The sequence below is a fragment of the Oryctolagus cuniculus genome, chromosome 2, assembly GCF_964237555.1.
Source record: "Oryctolagus cuniculus chromosome 2, mOryCun1.1, whole genome shotgun sequence".
Classification (NCBI taxonomy): domain Eukaryota; kingdom Metazoa; phylum Chordata; class Mammalia; order Lagomorpha; family Leporidae; genus Oryctolagus; species Oryctolagus cuniculus.
The window spans coordinates 36,184,737-36,206,535 of record NC_091433.1 but is presented as its reverse complement, the minus strand read 5'-3'; the positions used below and the strand labels follow the sequence as shown (position 1 = coordinate 36,206,535).

The 21,799-nt window shown below is 38.6% G+C and overlaps 1 protein-coding gene across 3 annotated transcripts in view; it reads left to right on the top strand.

Moving 5' to 3' along the window:
- The window catches only part of ATP8A1 (ATPase phospholipid transporting 8A1), a 262,162-nt gene that overhangs the window by 92,865 nt on the left and 147,498 nt on the right, over nucleotides 1–21,799 (top strand). For 2 of the 3 annotated variants that reach the window (XM_070068174.1, XM_070068172.1), the window contains exons 10-15: nucleotides 1,112–1,223; nucleotides 2,590–2,755; nucleotides 4,788–4,915; nucleotides 8,433–8,510; nucleotides 9,444–9,532; nucleotides 14,914–14,958. In XM_070068174.1, coding sequence (XP_069924275.1) covers nucleotides 1,112–1,223; nucleotides 2,590–2,755; nucleotides 4,788–4,915; nucleotides 8,433–8,510; nucleotides 9,444–9,532; nucleotides 14,914–14,958 — 618 coding nt within the window. The remainder of the gene's footprint in view (nucleotides 1–1,111; nucleotides 1,224–2,589; nucleotides 2,756–4,787; nucleotides 4,916–8,432; nucleotides 8,511–9,443; nucleotides 9,533–14,913; nucleotides 14,959–21,799) is intronic. The other variant, XM_070068173.1, reaches the window with a different exon arrangement.

Genomic DNA, 21,799 nt, shown 5'->3' with positions numbered 1-21,799 from the left:
AAATAAAAAAATGGATGCAACTGGAAAACATTCTGCTTAGTGAAATAAGCCAGTCCCAAAAGGACAAATACCATATGTTCTCTCTGACCTGTGATAACTAATAGAGCACCTAAAAGGTAATCTGTAGAAGTGAAATTGACACTTTGAGAGCAGTGACTTTGAACAGCACTTATCTCAACTGTTGAGGAATATTTTTTTCTTCATACAATTTATTGAATTCTTTACTTAGTATAGAGTTAATTCCTATGTGTATAAAGTTAATTGAAAAAAAGATCTTAGTAAAAAATAAAAAAGAGAATAGGAGTAGGAGAGGAAGGAGGAAGAGGGGTAGGAGTGTAGGTGGGAGAGCAAGTATGATGGAAGAATCACTATATTCTTAAAATTATGAAATGCATGGTTTATATTCCTCAAAAGGTTTTTTGGGGAAAAATAATAAACAAATACATAATGAAACATTATAAGAAAAACAAGGAACCCAAATCAGCTTCTTTATTCATTTAAAGTCATAAATAGGTTTGAGAATTATTCTCTGGATTGTAAAACATTGCGTCTTTTTTCAAATAGTGTATCCGTTTGCTCAGGCTGCCAAAACAAAATACCATAGACCTGGTGATTTAACATTAGAATGTTTTTGTCTCATAGTTCTTAAGTCTGGAAATGTGAGATCGTGGTGTCAGTGTTGTCAGGGTCTGGTGAAGGCTGCTTTTCTTTTTTGTCTGGAAAAGTTGCCTTCTTGCTGTGTCCTCATGAGACACAGCAAGCTCTCTGCTGTCTCTTCTAATGTCACTAACCCCATCTTAAGCACTCCAGCCTCATGCCCTCTTCCAAACCTAATTACTTCCCCAAGGTGCTATCTGCAAATATCATCATTTTGTGGGTGAGAGCTTCAACATATGAATATTGGGGAAACAGGATTCAGGCCACTGCAGATAAGGAAATTTGGTCATTTTGATGTTATGGAGAAGCAACTTAAACATTTGCTTTCAACTATTTCTATTACGAAAAATAAAGCAAATGACAAGGGTCATTTTAATAATAAATTCTTCTAGAACACTGTGCCGGCTATCGAACTTTTAAGCATCATCTCTAACTTCAATGTATTCTGTCCTAGCACTGTTCCCCTGGGCGCAGATCAGATTCTCCTTCGAGGTGCTCAGCTGAGAAATACACAGTGGGTTCATGGAATAGTTGTCTACACTGGACATGACACCAAGCTGATGCAGGTGGGATTTTTATCAATGAAGCCTTTGTACCTAAGTCTTTTGTAAATTCTTTATAGCTCTCTATATACTAGTTCCAAACATTGCAGACTGACTGTCACAGGTTAGTGACCTCCCCCATCCCATTAATCCATAATCTGGTACTCTGATGGGTGAAGTCTTAACATCTCTCTAAAATAAGGGATCACTGGAAAGTTTCCTCACAGGCTCCCTGATGCAAGCCTGCCAATGACTGTGTGTGTTGGTTCATCAGCAGCATTTACTACTTATTTCATTTAATTCTTCAGTAATTTCCATGATTATTAAAATACCTTATGTATAACAGTGGTCTGCATTGAAGTATGTGCCCTATAATTTTATTTTACTCCAGTGACCAAATGTATTTATTTTTTATAAAAATAATTAAAATTGACTTATACTTTTTTCATAAAAGGGGATAACTCATGAATCAAATGGTCATTTGTCATAGCATTTAGGTTTTGGGCTATTTTTGCCATCAACTCTAATATTAGCACTAACATTTACACTTGCCTGCTGATGCTCCTTCCTAATGTTGTAATACTCTCAGTGTTCAGTGGTTAGATGAGTAGAGGAAACTCAGTTTTAAGTTACAAATGCAGACGTTTCATGTGGACTAATGCCTTTTACATCCCACAAGCATAAAGCTGTTACCTGTCAACAGGCAACTTAATTATTCCACCTCTAGCCATGTCTACAAATTCTGTAAAGCTTTTATATTGGTTTAGACAGATTTCATTATCTGTATATGGATGCCTTGGTTAGTACAGATCTAGCATTATCATTCGAATCATCAGATACAACTGAGGAAACTTACCTGTGTTCTTCTGGATAGCCAGGACTATTGGAATTGCTGCTGTGTTCAATAAAATAATTGCTAAATGCCACCGGAAATTTGTAAGGGATCCTTTAGACATTGTCTTCATACTTTGAAACTTCCAGATGTCTGGTTGCAGGTGCACAGGCCTTCTCTGTCTTTCCTACTGAGCTGAGACACTGACTGGTTGCTTCTAGACTACCCTGTTGTCTTACATAGCCCAGTAAGACATTGTTCATCTTACCTGCCATGAGGCAAAAGCTGTGTCTGCAAAAGGAATGTTCTTTCCTTCTCTTCTTTCTTCTTTTTTACTTCCTAGGAGAAGGTTTGGGGGCATACAGGCCTTGAGAAGAAGAGGTGGTTAACAACTGACACCTCATTATCTTTGTCTTGAGTTTTTGCAAAATTTGCATGCATCAGTCTTACGTCAAGATAATGAGTTGTGTCTTTGTCACCCTCATCAGCTGCTAAGTACACATCACCAAATTGTTTGTATACATCTTTCTTCATAGCTCATCATGTTTCTTTTTGCAGAACTCGACAAGTCCACCGCTTAAGCTCTCAAATGTGGAACGGATCACAAATGTGCAGATTTTGATTCTATTTTGTATCTTAATTGCCATGTCTCTTGTCTGTTCTGTGGGCTCAGCCATTTGGAATCGAAGGCATTCTGGAAAGGACTGGTATCTCAACCTAAACTGTAAGCAGCAAAGTGCTCACTGCACTTCTTTTTTTCTTTCATTAAAACGTGTTTGCCTCACAATTGATCTTATTTATGTTACATATTCCTTTTGTGAAAAAATGCTTACTTTATTTGAAAGGTAGTTACAGAGAGAGAGCTTCTATCTGCTGGTTCTCTCCCCAAATGGCCACAATGGCCAGGGCTGGACCAGGCCAAATTAGGAGACAGGAGCTTCATCTAGGTCTCCCGTGTTGATGGTAGGAGCCCACGGACTTGGGCCCTCTTGTGCTGCTTTCCCAGGCATATTAGCAGGAAGCTGGATTGGAAGTGGAGAAGCTGGGAATCAAACTGACACTTACATGGGATGCTAGCATTGCAGGCAGCTTAACCCGTTATACCACAATGCCAAACCTGTTATGTAGTTCTAAAAAGAAAAGAAAAAAACATATTGCCAAAGATAAATGGGCATTTAATCTTTATTTTTCAATGAGATTTCAACTAAAATGAACAAAACTTTAGAGCCTGTAAAATTTCAGACTCCTTAATAATAAAATGAGCACTCCCTAGTGGTATAAAATATTTAGTATAGCCATTTACATGATATATATACATGAAAACTATTCTTTAAAAATATTTTAACATAGATGCTTGACTATTAAAGGAAATAGAATGAATATATGGAGGGTCTAGCTGCATATATTAAATATATAATGGAATAATTACACAACACACATATACACATACATATAAAGCACCAAAAAGCAGTTTTCATGTTTAAAAACTATTTCAGCTGAATGTAATTCCACTGGACCTCCGATAAGGCAGTGGTTCCTCTGGTGACAATCGTCCTGTCATGGTAAGGTACTGGTAAACAGCTTCCCTTTGGAGCATTTATCCTTTTACTGTGGTGGTGCTAATGCTATGTAATGTTTTTAGGAAGTACATTTGCATTTCCATTTGATGAGTACTTAGCCAATAAATACTTAATTTCCAAAAGTATGCAAACAAATTCTATGAAAATATTGTAACAAAAACGAATTTTTGAAATTTTTGTCATTTATCTAACTTTCCCAGTTGTTTTTATAGTTACTGATCTGTGATTCCAACATTAAAACTGTTACTACTACCATCAGTTTGTTTCTTCATATAATTTACAGTATATCTGACAGAGCTGTTTCTTTCATTTAAAAAAAATTAAAACATTTATTGTATTTATTTGAAAGGCAAAGTTACAGACAGAAAGAGAGAGAGACAAAGGGAGATCTTCTATCTGCTGTTTCACTCCCCAAATGCCCACAACAGCTGGGGCTGGTCCAGGCCAAAACCAGAAGCCAGGAGTTTCTTCTAGGTCTCCCACATGAGTGCAAGGGCCCAAGCACTTGGGCCATCCTCCACTACTTTTCCAGGCACCTTAGCCAGGAGCTGGATCAGAAGTAGGACTCAAACTGGCACTCACATGGGATTTCAGCATTGTAGGTTGTGGCTTTACCCACTATGCCACAGCACCAGCCATATTCATTATTAAGAAAGAAGAGTTAAACCTACCCAGGAGAATAACTTATATAGGCCCCAATAGTACTCACACAGTGTGCATTGTTTTTGCTACTTCTGTTTCCTTGGTTTGCTCTTACATTTGATTTTAGGCAAAAGATCAAGAAGCAATCATTGGTTTACTTTTAAAGCATAGTTTAATTTAGTAAAAATTCATATAAAAGTAGCTCTATGCAACTGAGATTTTACCTTTGAAAAACCTAAGCCCTATCCCTAATGTCTCTGAACTTCCTGATTAGAACGGGATTCAAAATGCTTGATAGTATTTTCACCACAAGTACTATTATGCAGCTCTTAATAGGATTAACATTGTACTGAATACAAGAAATGCAATTATATCTCAAAGGGTATTTTTGACAGTTAACATGTTATTAGCAAAGTGTTCCTCTCAAATTATCTACGAATGCCTGTAATAGAAAATTGCTATTATGCTCAGTTTCTTGTTGGTGCAAATCAATTATAAAACTGCAAATGACATATTTCCCAACTTCCCCAACAGATGGTGGCGCTAATAATTTTGGACTGAATTTCTTGACCTTCATTATCCTTTTCAACAACCTCATTCCTATCAGCTTGTTGGTTACATTAGAAGTGGTGAAATTTACCCAGGCGTACTTCATAAATTGGGTAAGTGTGAATTACTAAAGTTTATCATCACCTTAAGCATGTACTTGCACGTGTGTGTGTGTGCATGTATGTGTATTTTACTTATTTATTTCAGAGGCAGAGTTACAGACGGAGGGAGGGAGAGAAAAAGAAAGGCCTTCTATCCACTGGTTCACTCCCCAAATGACCCCAACAGCCAGAGATGGGCCAATTCGAAGCTAGGAGCCAGGAGCTTCTTCTGGGACTCCCACATGGATGCAGGGGCCCAAAGACTTGAGCCATCATCCACTCCTTTCCCAGGCCATAGTAGAGAGCTGGATCAGAAGAGGAGCAGCCAGGACACTAACTGAACTGGCACCATATGGGATGCTGCTGCCGCAAGTGGAGACTTAGCCTACTATGCCACAGTGCCAGCCCTAATAGAGTCTTTAGATTTCTCAGGAAAAAAAAAAAAAATCTACCTTTAATTGAGTACAGGATGACATTTTTAAGCCTAATATAATTATCACAAAATCTCTCATCTCAAAATCACACTCATACTGATCAGATATCTTAGGGAAAAGTTTCCTGAGCTAGAAGAGAACCACAAAATCAAAACACCTGGATTGCAGTTCCAGTATTATAACTTACTGGTGTGTGAACTTTGCCAAGTCATTTCTTGAAACTTATTTTATGGACACTAACATAGAGGTGATAAATCATTCCTTCCCAATATCTCATAGTGTTTGTGTGGATCAAGGAATTTCTTGACATAGCCTAGAACTTCATGAACAGTCAAGCACTACACAAAAATACTGCATTTGCTACTGCTAACAACTAGATTGTCATGTTTATTCATCTTTATAGTATATTTTTCCAGATGATATACAAGTTTTGACCAAACATGGAATTTCTCTTCTTAATTTTTTCTTAAGTATTTTTAAAAGTGTGTTAGACATGCTCCCTAAATTTTTTAAATAAAATATGTTCTTACAGCTTTATTCTCATCAAAGTTAAAATTACTGAACTTATGTAAATTAAATAAATCTTTAGATCTGATCTTCCAGAAACTTTTCCTTTTTCAATTTTTTTGAGAAATTTTGATGCTATTTTTGGTGCTTCTAAAATCATTTTTAAATTTTTGATCTGAACAATCTTCAGTTTTTTTTAAATATAACTGGTGATACTTTTGCAGCTATTCATTTTCTTATGAATTATTTACTGTCAATCTCTTAACTCATTGATAAAAGGTTAGTATAACTTAGAAATCTAAAATAAGCTGCCTATAGGAGATATATTGTTGAAAAATATGTAACGAGGCTGGCGCTGCAGCTCACTAGGTTAATCCTCCGCCTGCGGCGCCGGCATCCCATATGAGCACTGGATTCTGTCCCGGTTGCCCCTCTTCCAGTCCAGCTCTCTGCTGTGGCCCGGGAGTGCAGTGGAGGATGGCCCAGGTCCTTGGGCCCTGCACCCCATGGGAGACCAGGAGGAAGCACCTGGCTCCTGGCTTTGGATCGTCGCAATGCGCCGGCAGCAACACACCAGCCATAGCGGCCATTTGAGGGGGTGAACCAACGGAAAAAGGAAAACCCTTTTCTTTGTCTCTCTCTCTCACTGTCTAACTCTACCTGTAAAAAAAAAAAAAAAAGAAAAGAAAAGAAAAAACTATGTAATGAAATGTGTACAGATACAATTAAAACATCAAAGGGGTCTTATTTATAGAGATATTAAGGGAATTTATTATAAATGTCAAATAACTAGTCAATCACTTTGTTTTTTCCTTCACATTTTCTTTTATTTTTAAAAAATTTATTTATTTATTTGAGAGGCAGAGTTACAGAGAGAGAGGGAGAGACAGAGATCTCCAATCTATTGGTTCACTCCCCAGATGGCCCCAGAGGCTAGCGCTTGCCTGATCCTAAAACAGGAACTTCTTCCAGGACTCCATGTGGGTACAGGGGCATGATCACTTGGGCCTTCTCCACTGTTTTGCCAGGCACATTAGCTGGATAGGAAGTGGAACAGCCAGGACTCTAACCAGCAACCAAATGGAATGCTGGCATCACAGGTGGCAGCTTTACCTGCTGTGCCACAATGCTGGCCCCATTTCCTTTGCATTTCCAAAAATAATACTTCAGATCATTGTAAAAATTAAGAGAGGGAATAAGAGCAAGGAGGAGACAGGGTGGGAGCATGGGCTGGAGGGAGGGTAGGGTGGGAAGTTTCACTGTGTTCCTAAACTTAATAAATGAAATACATGAAATTTGTTCACCTTAAAAATTTTTAAATAAATTTTTTGAAAGTAATACTTCAAAAATGTGGAAGTGAAATTAAAAGATAAGTTTATTTTGTCAAAAAGCTTTTGAAACTCATAGATCTTTTTCATAATACATGTTTTCCCTGAGCATTTTGAAGTACCCTTGTACTCACTTCAAGTAACTATATAATTATTTGTAGGTTTATGCTTTTTAACCAGCTCTGTGATATACACAGATTTTATATTCTAGTCTTCCCTTATGATGCAGCTTCTCTCTTGTGTGAAAATGAGATTAGTAACTGTTTCCCTTTGATGCTGGTCTGCCCAATGGATGCATTATGAAAATGTTTCATCTTGTTGCTCAATGATAGTCTTGCAAAATTTGAACTCCCCTGCATGTTGCTTGTTCTACTTTCTTCTCCATAAGTAAACATCCCCCGTTTCCTTCATGAGATTTCCAGCTGTCTCCCCATTCTAATCATTCTAATTCTTTACTGAACATGGCCCAGTTAGTTAATCTCTCTCTAAAAACAAGGCACAAAAAACTCAATAACCATTTCCAAAAGTGATATTGATTAGTTCACAAAACAAACATGGGAGAGATTAGCTAGGATTTAGATTTTTGCCTTTATCATTTGATACTGTAAACGTCCATAAAATACAACCTTGACTTGTCAATAAAATATTGACTAGAAAATACTGATTATGTAGGATGATATAGTCAAACCTCAGGCATGTACAGATAAATACAAAAACATTTTTGTTTGGCTTTTAAGAGATGTATTTGTTTTGCTTTTGAGTATCTACAGTGCAAGAACCTTTGCTTACGAAGTACAAATTGATAGGCTCTCAGGTAATTTTTGCAGGGGTTTCAAGACCTAATTACTTGAGCAATGTCTACTTGTTTTTTAGCTCATATCATTAAGCACTTAACTTCTGGATAACACTGTAAAAGTGCTTTATGAGTGCTACCTTGTTTCAGCCTTACAGCAGGTGACCCACACCAAACACGGTGGTAAGATCATAAACCTGGATTACCTAACTCCAGGGACAGGCTCTAACTACCATACTATTCTACCCCATCGGTGAAAGATAATATTCTGTATTGAATACTTTTCTGGGAATTAAATGAAATAGTATAAGGATGGCAAGAAATATGGGTGGTTTTATATATATAAATATATCACTAGTTAAACAGGGATTTATTAAAGAATGAATGAAGGTAATAATTGTTGTCTAAGTTTTTCACATTTTTCCTTATTACCAGTTATAGTCACTGATTTATTTAAATTTTTAAAGGATCTTGACATGCACTATGAACCCACAGACACAGCTGCCATGGCCCGAACATCTAATCTGAATGAGGAACTTGGCCAGGTAAACTCAATTTCTTGCTCATCTATGTTGAGTTAATAGAAATCAGATTTGGTGTAGTTTCTGCCCTCTGTGGCAGCTTCAGTTGAATTGACAGATCCTAATTTTCCATTACTTGAGTAACTGCCATAATATATTTAATATGTGTTACAACTTTCATTTTTAGTGAAGTTTTAAAAGCCATTTAAACTAGACTTTGCTCTCAAGGTTAAGTAGCACAGAAGCCTAGGAATGTCCTTCATAATGTAGTGTTATTAGCAGATAGACTACTGACTGAGTTATAAACATGGTGAATTGCTCAGAGCTTTCAATCTGGAAGGAAAAGTTCATCAATGAAGCTGTTTGAACCTAGTCTAATAGAAATTTTAGATTTATAATTCAAACTACATTATTCACATGCATTTGTATATTTTGTAATCTGTTTGCATATGCTAGCTGAAAAAAAAGATTTTTCTTTTTTGTACCACTGCCATTTTCTAACTCTTTTCTTTTCAAAAAAAAAAAAACAGGCCAGAATTATCCTTTTTCTTACAAACTCCAGTGTTGTATGAAGTTAATTACATGAGCTTTTGCCAGTTCTACAATTGCTTGCTATGTTGAGAAGTACTGAGAAATGTTTTATGCTCTATAAATATTAAGTGTGGCAGTGGCTTTTCTAGTAGGAATTCAGAGCACACTAAGGAATAGTTCTATATGTCTGGTTTTCCTAATATCACAGTAGCCTTTAGTACCCATATATGAAATAATTTATTACTAAAACACTTAAAAAAAGATGCTAAATATATCCCTTGATGAATTGCAGAAAGTAGTCAGTGAATTAATAGCATTCATTGTACCCTGTAATGTAACACAGTTGCTTAAAAAGTGTAATATAGGGGAGTTTTTGTCCATCATAAAAAACTTCTGAAATATTAAGTAGAATTTTAAATTTTTTAGGTTAAATACATATTTTCTGACAAAACTGGCACCTTGACATGCAACGTAATGCAATTTAAGAAGTGTACCATAGCAGGAGTTGCTTATGGGTGAGTTTTTTTTTCCTTTAATTAGAATATGAAACACACATTTAATTAGTGTGGACAGTTTGGTACATTGGGGAATTCTTGGTAGAAGATGTTTGCTGTGTTCGGGGCTTTTTGAATCCGGAAAGCAGCTTTTTCATTCCAGGATGTTTGTATACTTTATAGTCTGTATTTTGGTCTTGTTTTCTCTGCGAATGACATGAGATGGGTGCGCTGACCAGTAATTTCTCACTGCCTGGGGTGTTGCTGCAGGTCTCTGTTTTGTTTCTATTTCCCTTTGCACTGCCATAAAGTTGAGAGTACAGCTTGGATGTGGTAAGAACACGCAGTCAGGCTTTGGGCAGCATTCAAGCCAAAAGATTGTTTTTCTCACAGTTGTCCCTTTGCCAGTTTTTGTTTTGTTTTGTTTATTTTTTGTTTACTTCTGTCATTGTTCCTCTCTGCAGTCAGAGAGCAGTCTAAAATTCTGATGACAGGGAGGAGTTAGGGACCTGGAATTCTTAGCCCTGAAGGCTAAGGAATACTACCACAGCATTTCCCAGGTTGTCCTGGCCTTCAGAATGGGCATGCTCTGTACCCCCCCAACATACTCCTTACTTCCAGGAGTGCTTGTCTGCACCCTTCAGAAGCCTTCTCTATGAAGTACTCACAGAGCCATGTGAGAAAATCAGTTTCTATGTTCTCTAGATAGGACATGATATAAAGGAGTGAAACACCCTCCTGATGGATTGACCACTGGGCAGCTGTCAGATTTGCCATTAGCCTTATTCACAAGTGAGTCCACTAAGCATCGACCTCCTGATCACACAAGCATGGACACGTGCTTTGGTTCTCTGGCTCACACCCATTCACCCTCTCTCTTAATGCAGTACAGCACTATTAAAAAAAGCAAGGTTGAATTTCAAAAATGCCTTGGTTAAAATTATAAATAATAAATTTCGTGGAAAATTCCAGAAGTAGATGAGTACTGCTACACACAGTGTCTGCAGAGAAAATAGACAGAGGCAGATCTCCTTGTTCCTTGTGTTTGGAGAGAGTATGACTAAAAATCACTTCAAACTCTGTATGAAAATAAAGTTTACAAAGACAGGTGATGGAATGTGAAGGCAGACAGTGGATTTAGGAAGCCTGCTATGGTTTCCAGGGCTGGATGTTATTTTGCATCTTCCTCTTTATCTGAAAATCTGCCAATGCCTTCCCCCCACCCCACTCTCCAGAGCAGGAGAGTTGCCATACATTTTGACATCTTGTGCTTACCTGTTCCACCCACAGGTATTCCAGAAGAGAAGAGAAAAGGTCTATTGTAATCCTGGAGATTGTCTATTATACATTTATTTCAGATTTTGATGTTTGTTTTTACACAGATTCTACATTTATTCACAAATATTATTTCTAGGGTTGCCTGTTTAATAATTGACATCCTGGTTTTGTTTTTTTTTTCCTCTGTCTAGTTTCCAATTGAATAAACAAGTTCTTCCAATTGGTAGTTAGGGCTTGTGAAATTATCAGAACGGAAAGCTGAAACGAGATCTAGTCTCTTCCTTCTGCATTTTATCCGGTCTTTCCTCATTCTTGGAACAGGCTCTTAAATAAATCCTAGGCAGGCATTCTAAACATCAGTGATCTTCCTATGTCTGTTGGTGAAGTCATCATTGATGGTCCTGAGAAGATTGGGTGGGTTTGATCAAAGGATTTACGTTAAGTTGCCAGTGAAACCAATTTCCTCTTGGGGAAGTAACATTGATGACGCAGTGCTGTCACAAGGCACGAGTCTGGCTTTGTCTCAGATTCATGTGGCTCTAGCAATTCCTTTTCAGATATTACCGATTCCTTAAAATGAGGGGGGAGACCAGGCAGTCTCAAAGATCCTTCTTCAGATATGAAGCTCTGACGTGTTTAGAAATAGGAAACAAAAATTCTTTGTTTGCAAAGTTCGACCGTGTAAACAGAAAGGTTTCCTCTTCGGATGTTGTGTCATGTTTTCAAGAATACTGGAAACTGTGTGGAGTAAAGCTAGTTGCTAAACTGCTCCCAGTAATTGCATTGTTTGTGCATGTGCTTGTAGGCTACCTTGACCCTGACGGAATGCTTGCTCAACCTCCCCACCTGACACATCCTAGGGGACGTTGGATTTCAGGCACTATAGAGTTTTGGGTGTGTGAAGGCTCTGGAGAAATGGGGTCTCCTGATTGCACTTATGTGTGCAGTGCAAAGCACCATATTGCTGCTTGAGTCCAGCCAGTCTCCAGGGGCAGAGATGGGAGAGAGCAATTACTGTCAACCACCTTTTGGAGGGGACTTCCCGTGGGTTATAGGAGCCTAACAGCCACTCATTTGCCCCACTGCAGTGTTGGATAATCTAATATGGGGAATTATTATGTTCATGCACCTTCAGTTCCAGCAAAAGAAAGAGAAGTGTTTCTCTGTGCCTGCCCCACGAAAACAGAACAGGAGAGGGTAAGGCAGTGTTTATACACCAACAGATAAATGCCTTTAGAGTACGGGGTCAGAGCTGATTGTTCTGCAGCATTTCTAAGAGGTAAGATAGAGCTGTTTTCCTCTAGAGAGTCAAGGGTGAATCCTGTTGCTTTTTATCAACTAGAAGGACAAGCCTCCTGATAGTGCAGTCTATTAGCTAGTTCTGTGTGTTCTTTATTTTGTAAGAAGATAATATTTAACACTTAAAATAATGCTTCAAATTTTAATTTTAGTGAATTTTCTCTCATTTAATTTAACCTCTGCACCAAGGATTGCCCTTTTCAATTCATGATAGGCAAACAAAAAGATTTGCACATAGTTGCCAATGATGATGATTTGTAGAGATCAACTTTGTGTTACATTTCAACTGTATTAAACTGTTTCATTAGATCTTCCTATGAGACAATAGTAGTTAAATGTAAATGAATTGTAATAACATTTATAAATTTAAATTATTACAAGCTAGAAGTTCCATTGTCAAACATTTATGATCAAAATTTCATTTTAGCAAATCATATCCTGTAAGAAGAAGTCAAGTGTTTCACAGTTACTTGCATACCAGGAATATGTAAGAAGCTTTTATGTTTGGCAGTTTGGATTCTTAAAGCAGTGAAGATTCTGGGATACAGTCCTACAAGTCATCTTTTTCAATAATTTAGACCTTGCTGATAGATTGAACTGAATGAGGCTTACCAATCTCTGAGGCTTTAAGAAAGAAACTCTTTAAGCATCACTAAGTGTGTGTGGGCAAGGTATTAGTATTTGAAACATATCATTTACATTTTCCCTTTTAAGAAGAATGACTGTTCTTATGCAATCTCTATATGTGAATGTGGTACATGAATAGATTCACTGACAATATAGCAAGATGCTGAAAGGACAGCCTACTTCCCTAACCCTGGGGAGATTCACCATGAGAAACCTCACAGTTATTGCAACACTTAGTCTCATGGTCCAGATTACAGCAAGCAAGTTACCACAACGATTTACCATGACTGATGGTAAATGCTAATAAATATCATCCACTTATTTATCCACATACCTCAACAAACATAGATTGGTATCCTTCTCAGTAAGTGATACTTTGTTAGATGATGGAGATCCAGTAATCAGTAAAAGTTCACATGGTTCCCACTCTCCTAAAATTTTTAGTCTAAGTAGGGATCAGTGGATGCTAATAAGGTAATCAGACAGACAGATTTAAAATCCCAACAGAGTCCAACAGTCTGTGTCAGTTTCTGGTGGGAGATTTGGTCTCATCAAGAAGGTCAAGAAATGCTCCCTAAGAAAACGCTCCTTGAGCTGAGATGTAAAAAGAATTTGATTAAGCAAAGCATTTACCAGGCAGATATAATAGCACTGAAATCTCCAAGGGCAAATCACGCATATAGCACATAGACATGAAAACTGCTGAAACAGCTCTCACAAGGAAACTCACAGGGACAGGAGCAGGCACAGTGCGTCAGCCACTGCAGCTCATCGCACTGGATATCTTTCAGCATTTTGTCAGGGCTACAGCAGACTTGGGGAGAGACATTCTGACCCTTGAACTCTGGGACTTATAAGCGACATGATTTAGGAAGCATCGGCCTCTCCCTTGGTATGAGATCAGGGGCTAGAGCAAAATACCAGTGCAACTTGGCAGAATGTTGGCATAGCATTTGCTGCTTGGGTAGTACTAAGCCCTCCCGCAGTCCAGAGGCGGGATCTCACCCTGGAGGCTGATCAGAGTGACTGGGCTGCAGCCAGTTTCCACAGAGCTTTGTAGCAAGCCAGCTCCTTCTCTGCGAGTCCGGCCTGCAGAGGCTTAGTTAACTCTTCCTCTTAAGCACATACAAAAGCCCTTTCTTTGGAAGGGAAGAGAATAATGAGGAAAAAGGGATGGTCTCCCTTGTGATGGGAGTGACGTGCTGGAGACATTTTAATGTTTTGAAAGTGGGATGATGAGGTCCATGTGATGGCCAGATTGATAAAAGGACAATGAGTGGCATGGACATTTAGGGAGTAAAAGAATCTCACAAATTTTCAACAAAGTTTATTATGTATTTTTAAGAAATAACAGTGATTTTACGTTTGTACTTAACTCTGCATTTTTAAACCCCACCTTTATCTAATAAATGTTATTTAGTGGAAAACAATTGAATGATCATATATAATCAAAGAAATAGGAGCAAGGAAATTTGCTCTGTCATGTATTACAGGCCTCTTACGGCTAAATACATGACTGACCGCTTGAAATGAATACATCAGACTTTCCTGGTGCTGAAATGAGTTGATGGGTGAAATTAAAGAAAGTACCGATGAATATGTTTCCTATCAAGATATAGAATACTCTAATGGGTAAAATATGCTTAGGTAAAGATTTTTGAGTATCAGTTCATCTTTTTAAATGTAGTTCAATTTAATTATAGCAATGCAGTTAGCTTTTACTTTAATGTACTAACTGTTAAAGGAGCCATCCTCTCATGGTGGCCGAAGTTACTTCTAAATCATATTTGAAAGATTTTATCAGTGTCATAATTTGTTCCTAGGTATTAGCATGCATGTTGGATTAGAACATTTTTATGTATAACCTATGTGGTTATATGATTAATTGTCCATTGGCTTTAGCATGTGCTTGTATATTTCCTACCAAATCTTGAATTCTGTATGTAAAATCAGTACATTCTGTGATAAAAAGGCAAGTTGACTACCCAGGTACAGGATACTTTTGTAAACCTGCTTAGTTTCCATAAATCATGTTCTACTAACTGCACTAACTGCCACTCTTTCAGATTCAGCTAAAAGTTCATTTTCTTAACTTTGCGGAGGCCCCATCTTCTAGTCCTTCCCTCACTTGTGGCTTTGTGTCTCCTGCTTTCCCGTGATTGCTTCCCCTCTCTCTGTCCCTCTCCTGCTCCCGGAAGCCATGTCCCCGAGCCTGAGGATTATGGCTGCTCTCCTGATGAATGGTAAGCCGCATGCATCTTTCTGTCTCACTGATCTCTTTAAAAGGTTCACGTCCTGTTATTTTGTCAGACACATTTCACTGCTTCTGAAAAAGCCTTGCTGACCACGTTGGGTGACAGTGCTGTAAATCACGTATTTCTCGAAATGCATTCAATATCTCTGAGTTTCTATTGAGTAACCTTTATGCACATTTCATAAACATTTATTGTAAGGGTTAAGCTCGCTGGAGTTTCCTATCATTTATTTATGATAAAGTCTATAATGATCTACTCCAGCCTCTCTGGGCTGTGAACTACCTAAGATTTCAGTTACAGCACCTGGTGCTTTATGGTTTTTTTAGCTCAGCACTGCCACCTTCTGTCACTATTTATGTACCCTGCAGAGCTGCAGAAAGATGCTACTGAAACAAAGCCAAGTAATGGAATTTTCCTTTTACATTTGCTTTTATTATTTTAATAAGTCTTTTTGGAGACTACAAAATGACTATTTTTAAATGAAATGTTGGAGAAATGCTGGAAGACTGTGCTACCAGGGACTAGAGGTCATAGTAACAAGATTAATTTTAGATTTGTTTAACACAGAATTTTGCAGGTTTAACTTTATACTGCTGGAGGGTTTGGTTTGTTTTACTTTACCTTAAATATCCCCTCTTCCAAAGATTCACATTTTCATCCAGAATTGAATAATTTTAGCTTGATATTTCTATAATTCACCATGATTTGATAGCAAACAAAGTTTGAGAAAATGGGTTCCTTTAATGTGGATGACTTTAGAAAATATTTAGGCTTTATAGGTGGTTACATTTTTATTTTTTGATTGCAAATGTGTTTTATGATTTAGTCATATTTCTAGTAGCTATTGAAGTCCAGTAGCATTTCTTAATATTATTCAACCTGGAATTTATCTCAATATGGTAAGGATTTTCTGAGGAAACCTCATGCCCAGGGTTAGTGGCAGAAGCAGCTGTTTAGTTTGTGTGGCAGCTGATGAGTCATCACATGTTCGTTGCTTGGGGCGTCATATGTTTTGACACCCACACACAACTAAATAAATTTCAGTATTTCTTAAATGTGGTGAATCATTAACTGTTGCTAGATAATTCCAATTTAATGTAGTATATATTCACCTTTATTAATTCCATGAGAATGTGGTTGAAATTTTGCCTGCAGCTGCTCCCTGACTTACATTCCTATAAATCCATCGTGAAGTTGGAAACTTTATGTTGAATCATTGTAACTTGGGGAACGTGTATGTGTTGCTGTTATTCTTGCTTTCCTGTAATATTAACATAATTCTGTTCACTGTGAACAGTGCTCATTGGTGGAGAATTGATACACATTTTCTCTAGGAAAGATAACTGAGTTCTTCCTAAGAGAAGAAAATTACCTTCACTATATTTTTTTTCTTACAGTTGAGTCAAAATGTTAATAATGTTCACGCAAATCACTTCAAATATTCTTTCAATAAAAGTTATTTCATGACCTTTATCATTGTTGAAAAGAGGGGATGTTATTTTACCTATTTTAATAATTTGCTTTTATAAAATACCCTTTGTGGAAAACATAATACTGATAATCCAAGCTAAGTAACTCCAAGTAAAAAATGCCAGCTTTTTCATAAGTTGTTTCCACTTGCATTTACATATAAACTAAGATATTCATGATTTTCAAAGTGAAACACTAGGGAATGCTTTTGCTACCTTTATAACAAAGTGAACTCTATTTTTAAATATACACTTCAATTCTCCTCTTATAAAGTAATTGCCTTGGGCCTGTGAAGATGAAGGAGCAAATACTTCTTGAGCTTCTGCTGTGTCCTGGGTCATGTGGTATCCTGGGTCACCTGGAGTGGGCAAGATTCTGGGCTTTAGATTCTGACCACTGAAATCCGTATTCTGGGCCTACTGGTACCCTTGAACAAGTTGCTTACCTCCCTGGAGAAAGAAGAATAATAATGTTAACCACATCTTCTGGAGGTTGTAAAGATTAAATGAGTTCTGTTTTTAAAACACTTGGAACAGATCTGACCACAGTAATCCAAAAGTGCATATTAAATCTTACGGCTCTCGCTTAATAGTCATGACATAGTTGGCATTTGAAACTTGGTAAAATTTAGGCAGAAGCTAATAAGCATTTTCCCCAAAGAATACAACTAGTTAATGTTGGAGCCAGAATTAAAACCTCCATCAATCTGATTATAAAATATGTGCTGGCGACAGTGAGTGCATCCTACTTTAAGAACTTTGAAGAATATCTGCTTTTAGAGCACAAGGTACCTTTGCAGTTTTGAAGCCATTTATTTTTTTCTCTGTTGAATTTAGTATTTTTCAACCTGGAATTTATTTCAGTAAATTTCTTATGCTATTGAACAGAGCAGGAGATGCATGAGGAGCTTAACTGACTGACTTAAGGAAAGTTAACACAGGGGTGCATAACTTTGCAAATTCATGTTTTCTACTTGCCAACCTTATTCATTAGTTTCATATTGCCAGTGAAACCAAGATCACATGTGACCCTGGTTGGATCCTGTGCTTTCGGCCTCTGACTGTGTCTTCAGGCTGCTGGTCTTCAGGAGTAGAGTGCAGATACCACATAAATCCAGATTCTGAAAGTGCATTCCAGTCTGGCTGCTTAGCATTTTCACCTTTCAGTGTAAAGTTCGTTGGTTCCCATATATAAAATTCACCATCTATATTTATTTATTTTATTACCCTACTTAAACCAGTACTCATGAGAAAAATAGCAAGTAAAAAGAACACATAATATTGAGCATTTAAATATTTGTAAATTACTATTTATTTATTTTGAAAGATTACGTATTTACATTTAGACCAGTTTGAAGGGAAACCTATAATGTATTAACTCTTTTAAGCATATTCTGTTGACATTAAAAATAATTGGATGATGGCTATAGCTTTATACTCTTAAATATGTAAGTAGTTTACCAAGATAAAGTTATCCTTAACCATTAGCCACTTCAAAACTGTTTTCTTGCTCTTGCCAATAACCATAAGCTAACATATCACCTCACCGTTTAATTCACTTCTATTAAAAATGTGCCATTCTCTAAATTGATAATTTTGGGTGATTGAAAAAAAAGGTCTGTTTATTCTCAGTATCCCATGTAGCCATGAGATATGCTTATTTTCCGAAACTGTAATTCCATTGCCATTTTTCTGTTTTTTTCACATTATTCTTTCTGATTTTTTTAAGTCTGCACTAATGAGGGAGATTCTCCAGAAGGATTACTATCAAGTGTGTTGTACTTAGTCATTCAATGTGGTTTCTAGTAGCACGATTTCATTAGATGGAATTTTTTCTGTTTTATGGTCTTATTTAAATTTTTTTTTTAATTTCAAAGAGCTACACACAGAGAAGGAGAAAGAGAGAGAGAAAGAGAAATATCTTTAATCCACTGGTTCACTCCCCATATGGTACCAATGGATTGGGCCAGGCCAGTGCCAAGAACTTCTACCAGTTCTCCTATGTGAGTGGCAGGGGCCCAAATAGCTGGGCCATTTTCCACTGCTTTCTCCAGGCACATTAGCAGGGAGCAGGATCAGAAGTAGAGCAGCTGGGTCTTGAAGCGGTGTCCATATGGGATGCCAGCATTGTAGACAGTGGCCCAACCTAGTACACCACAATGCCGGATTCTGTTTTCTGGTCTTATTTGTTGTCTCATTTCATTCTGGGTTATAATTATATGTGGAATAAATGGTATGTATTCTGCAAAAGCTAGGCTTACTAAAACAGTCTTCCAGTGTGATTGTACTGCAATAATGAGATCTAACACATCCAAATTAGTGTTAGTCTCTAAAGCAGTCATCCTGTCAGGTAATTGTTTGTTCCAGTGATGCAGCAGTTTCACAGAATGGTTTTGGGACTCCGCTTCTGTAACTGCCTTCAGAAATACTTTGAGTCACATGGGAAACTGGACCTTATCATTTTGGCCAAAATAATTTCTAGCAAAAATGTTTATTGAAATCAATCCCTTGTTCATATTCTTGGACTTGACTCAACTTGATTCTGAATATCAAATTTGTTTCAAAAAATTAAATCACCTTCCAAAGAATTTTGATTCAGAACTAATAGTGCCATTGAAAGGCAGTACAGATGATTAAAAAAAAAAAAAAAGTATCGTAAGCCCCCATGGCAGCGGTGGCTCCCTCAGGCTCAGGAGTTAGGGAGACGTCTCCTGGGACACACAGGTGCTGATGGGGCCCAGGCTGTAGCCCACGGTGCTCATCACCTTCCGCAGCTGCCTCCTGCAGCAGGCTCAACAGTCTGACCTCCACTGGGTGGGCTCTGAGCTCATCCAGGTGGCCAGCAAACCCTTCTGCCTACTGCAGGTGGCTACCAGGCAGGTGTTGTTCCCATGGTTCTTTTCTACCAAAGTCCTTTGTGAAGCATTCCATTAAGCATGTGTCAATGGCCTGTGTTCACCTGGCCTTGAAAATAGAAGAGGCTGAAGACAGAGACCTGATGTGTTTCATCAGTTTCAGTGCCTGAGAGAGAAAAAGAAACCCGTACCTCTACTCTGGTATCACAATTATGATAGTTTTTTTTTTTTTTAAATCATAGAAATGAACATTCAGCCTACAGGGATGCCTGCATCCCGTATAATAATACCTGGGTTTGATTCCTGACCCTGTTCTGCAAATGCGGACCCTGGGAAGCAGCACTAAGGTGTCAATTAATTGGGTTCCTGCCACTTATGTGGGAAACCTAGACTGAGTTCCGAGCTCCCAGCTTCAGCTCAAGTTGCTGCTGGCATGTGGGGAGTGAACAAACAAATGGGAGCGCACTCGCTCACTCTCTTCCCCCTTTCCCTTTTCTTTCTCCCTTGAAAATAAATAATTTTAAATTTTTAAATATAAAGGAATGATGAGTGCTCAGAGTGTTGGGTTTCTCCACGGCATGAAACAGTTGCACAAAATAATCCTTACGCACCTTCAGGTGGTAGAGTGTGCGCATAACCCACGCTTGGTCCAGATCTCATGGATTACATGAATGATAACCCTCACACAAGGGTTTCTATGCAGTTCCAGCCCGAGAGCATTGCCTGTGCTTGCCTTTGCATCGCTGCCTCAATGCTAGAACTCCCTCTGCCCAGTGGTCCCCCTTGGTTCCTTTTGTTTATAGCAACTGAAGAAGAAATCGAGATCTGCTTTAAAATTCTGTAGCTTTGCACCCAGAGGAAGATTAACCTGACACACTTGGACAGCAAAGTGGACAACAGAAAGCGTACTCCCCGGAGCCATAGACACATGTTGAGGGCCTGCCGCCTGGCAGCTCACGAGTTCCACACAACACTGGAGGCTTCTCACCAGCCCTAAGCTGGACTTCTGCAAAGAAGGCAAAGGAAATGTTCCCTTCCCGCTGTCCGTGAGGAATGTCAGGGGAATGTGGAGGGCAGGAGAAAAGCTAAGGCCAGCGTGGGACAGAGGTGAAGGCAGGACAGGAGCTGTGAGCAGCGTTCTTGAAGTGCCCGTCAAACCTGCTTCTTCCAAGAGGAAAGAGGAAAGGTTCGACCGTGCTGATCAAGTCACAGAGCTGGAATGACTCCTTCTCAAGCTACGGAGCTGCCTGCATCCGGTGCCTGCGAGCCACTGAGTCTTGGAGCCCCGCATCATCACATTCTAGAAGCTGAAAACTAACCAGACCTTTTAATTCCATTGACATCTTGCATATATTTCAGGAGACTGACATAGACTTTATGCTTGTATTGAATTTAAATTTGATCTTTTTAAGTTCGTAATGCTTGTCAGTGTTACAAATTCCAAAGGTGTAAAAAGGACAAAGTTTTCCCCCTTCCCAGTCTTAACAATTCCCTTCCTGAACACAACCAATATAACGCAGGCCAGGGGTATCCCTCCAGATATATTCTATAAATATATACATGTTTATTTTTTTCTCGTTTTTTAAAAATATTTATTTATTTGAAAGGCAGAATTGGGGCCGGTGCAGTGGCTCTGCCTGCGGCACCGGCATCCCATATAGGCACCAGTTCTAGTCCCTGCTGCTCCTCTTCCAGTCTAGCTCTCTGCTATGGCCTGGGAAAGCCATAGAACATGGCCCAAGTCCTTAGGCCCCTGCACCTGCATGGGAGACCAAGGAGCTCCTGGCTCCTGGCTTCAGATCAGCGTAGCTCCAGCCACTGTGGCCATTTGGGGAGTGAACCAACGGATGGAAGACCTTTCTCTCTTGTCTCTCCCTCTCACTATCTGTAACTCTACCTCTCAAATAAATAAAATCTTAGCATAAGAAAAGAAAAAAGCAGAGTTAGAGAGGCAGAGGCAGAGGCAGAGGGAGGGAAGGAGGGAGGGAGGAGAGGTCTTCCATCCACTGGTTCACTCCCCAGAATGGCCGCAACGGCCGGAGCTGCGTCAGGAGCCAGGAGCTTCTTCCAGGTCTCTGCATAGGTGCAGGGGCCTAAGGACTTGGACCATCTGCTACTGCTTTCCTATACCATAGCAAAGAGCAGGATTATTAGTGGAGCAGTCGGGACTGAAACTAGTGTCCATATGGGAGGCTGGCACTGCAAGCGGTAGCTTTCCCCACTATGCCACAGCACTGGACCCTCTCATATTTTTACAAAAAGTGAAGCATATTGTTCACACTGTTTTGTACTGGCTTTTCAGTTAACAATAATGCTTAAGATTTGTCCATATCCCATAAAGAGCTGACTTTTTCGTATATAATATTCTTGTTTTTAAGATTTATTTATTGATTTGAGAGGCAGAATTACAGAGAAAGGGAGAGACAGAGATCAATATCAATCTTTCATCCGCTGGTTCATTCCCCAAATGGCCGTAATGGCTGGAGCTGGCTGGATCCAAAGCCA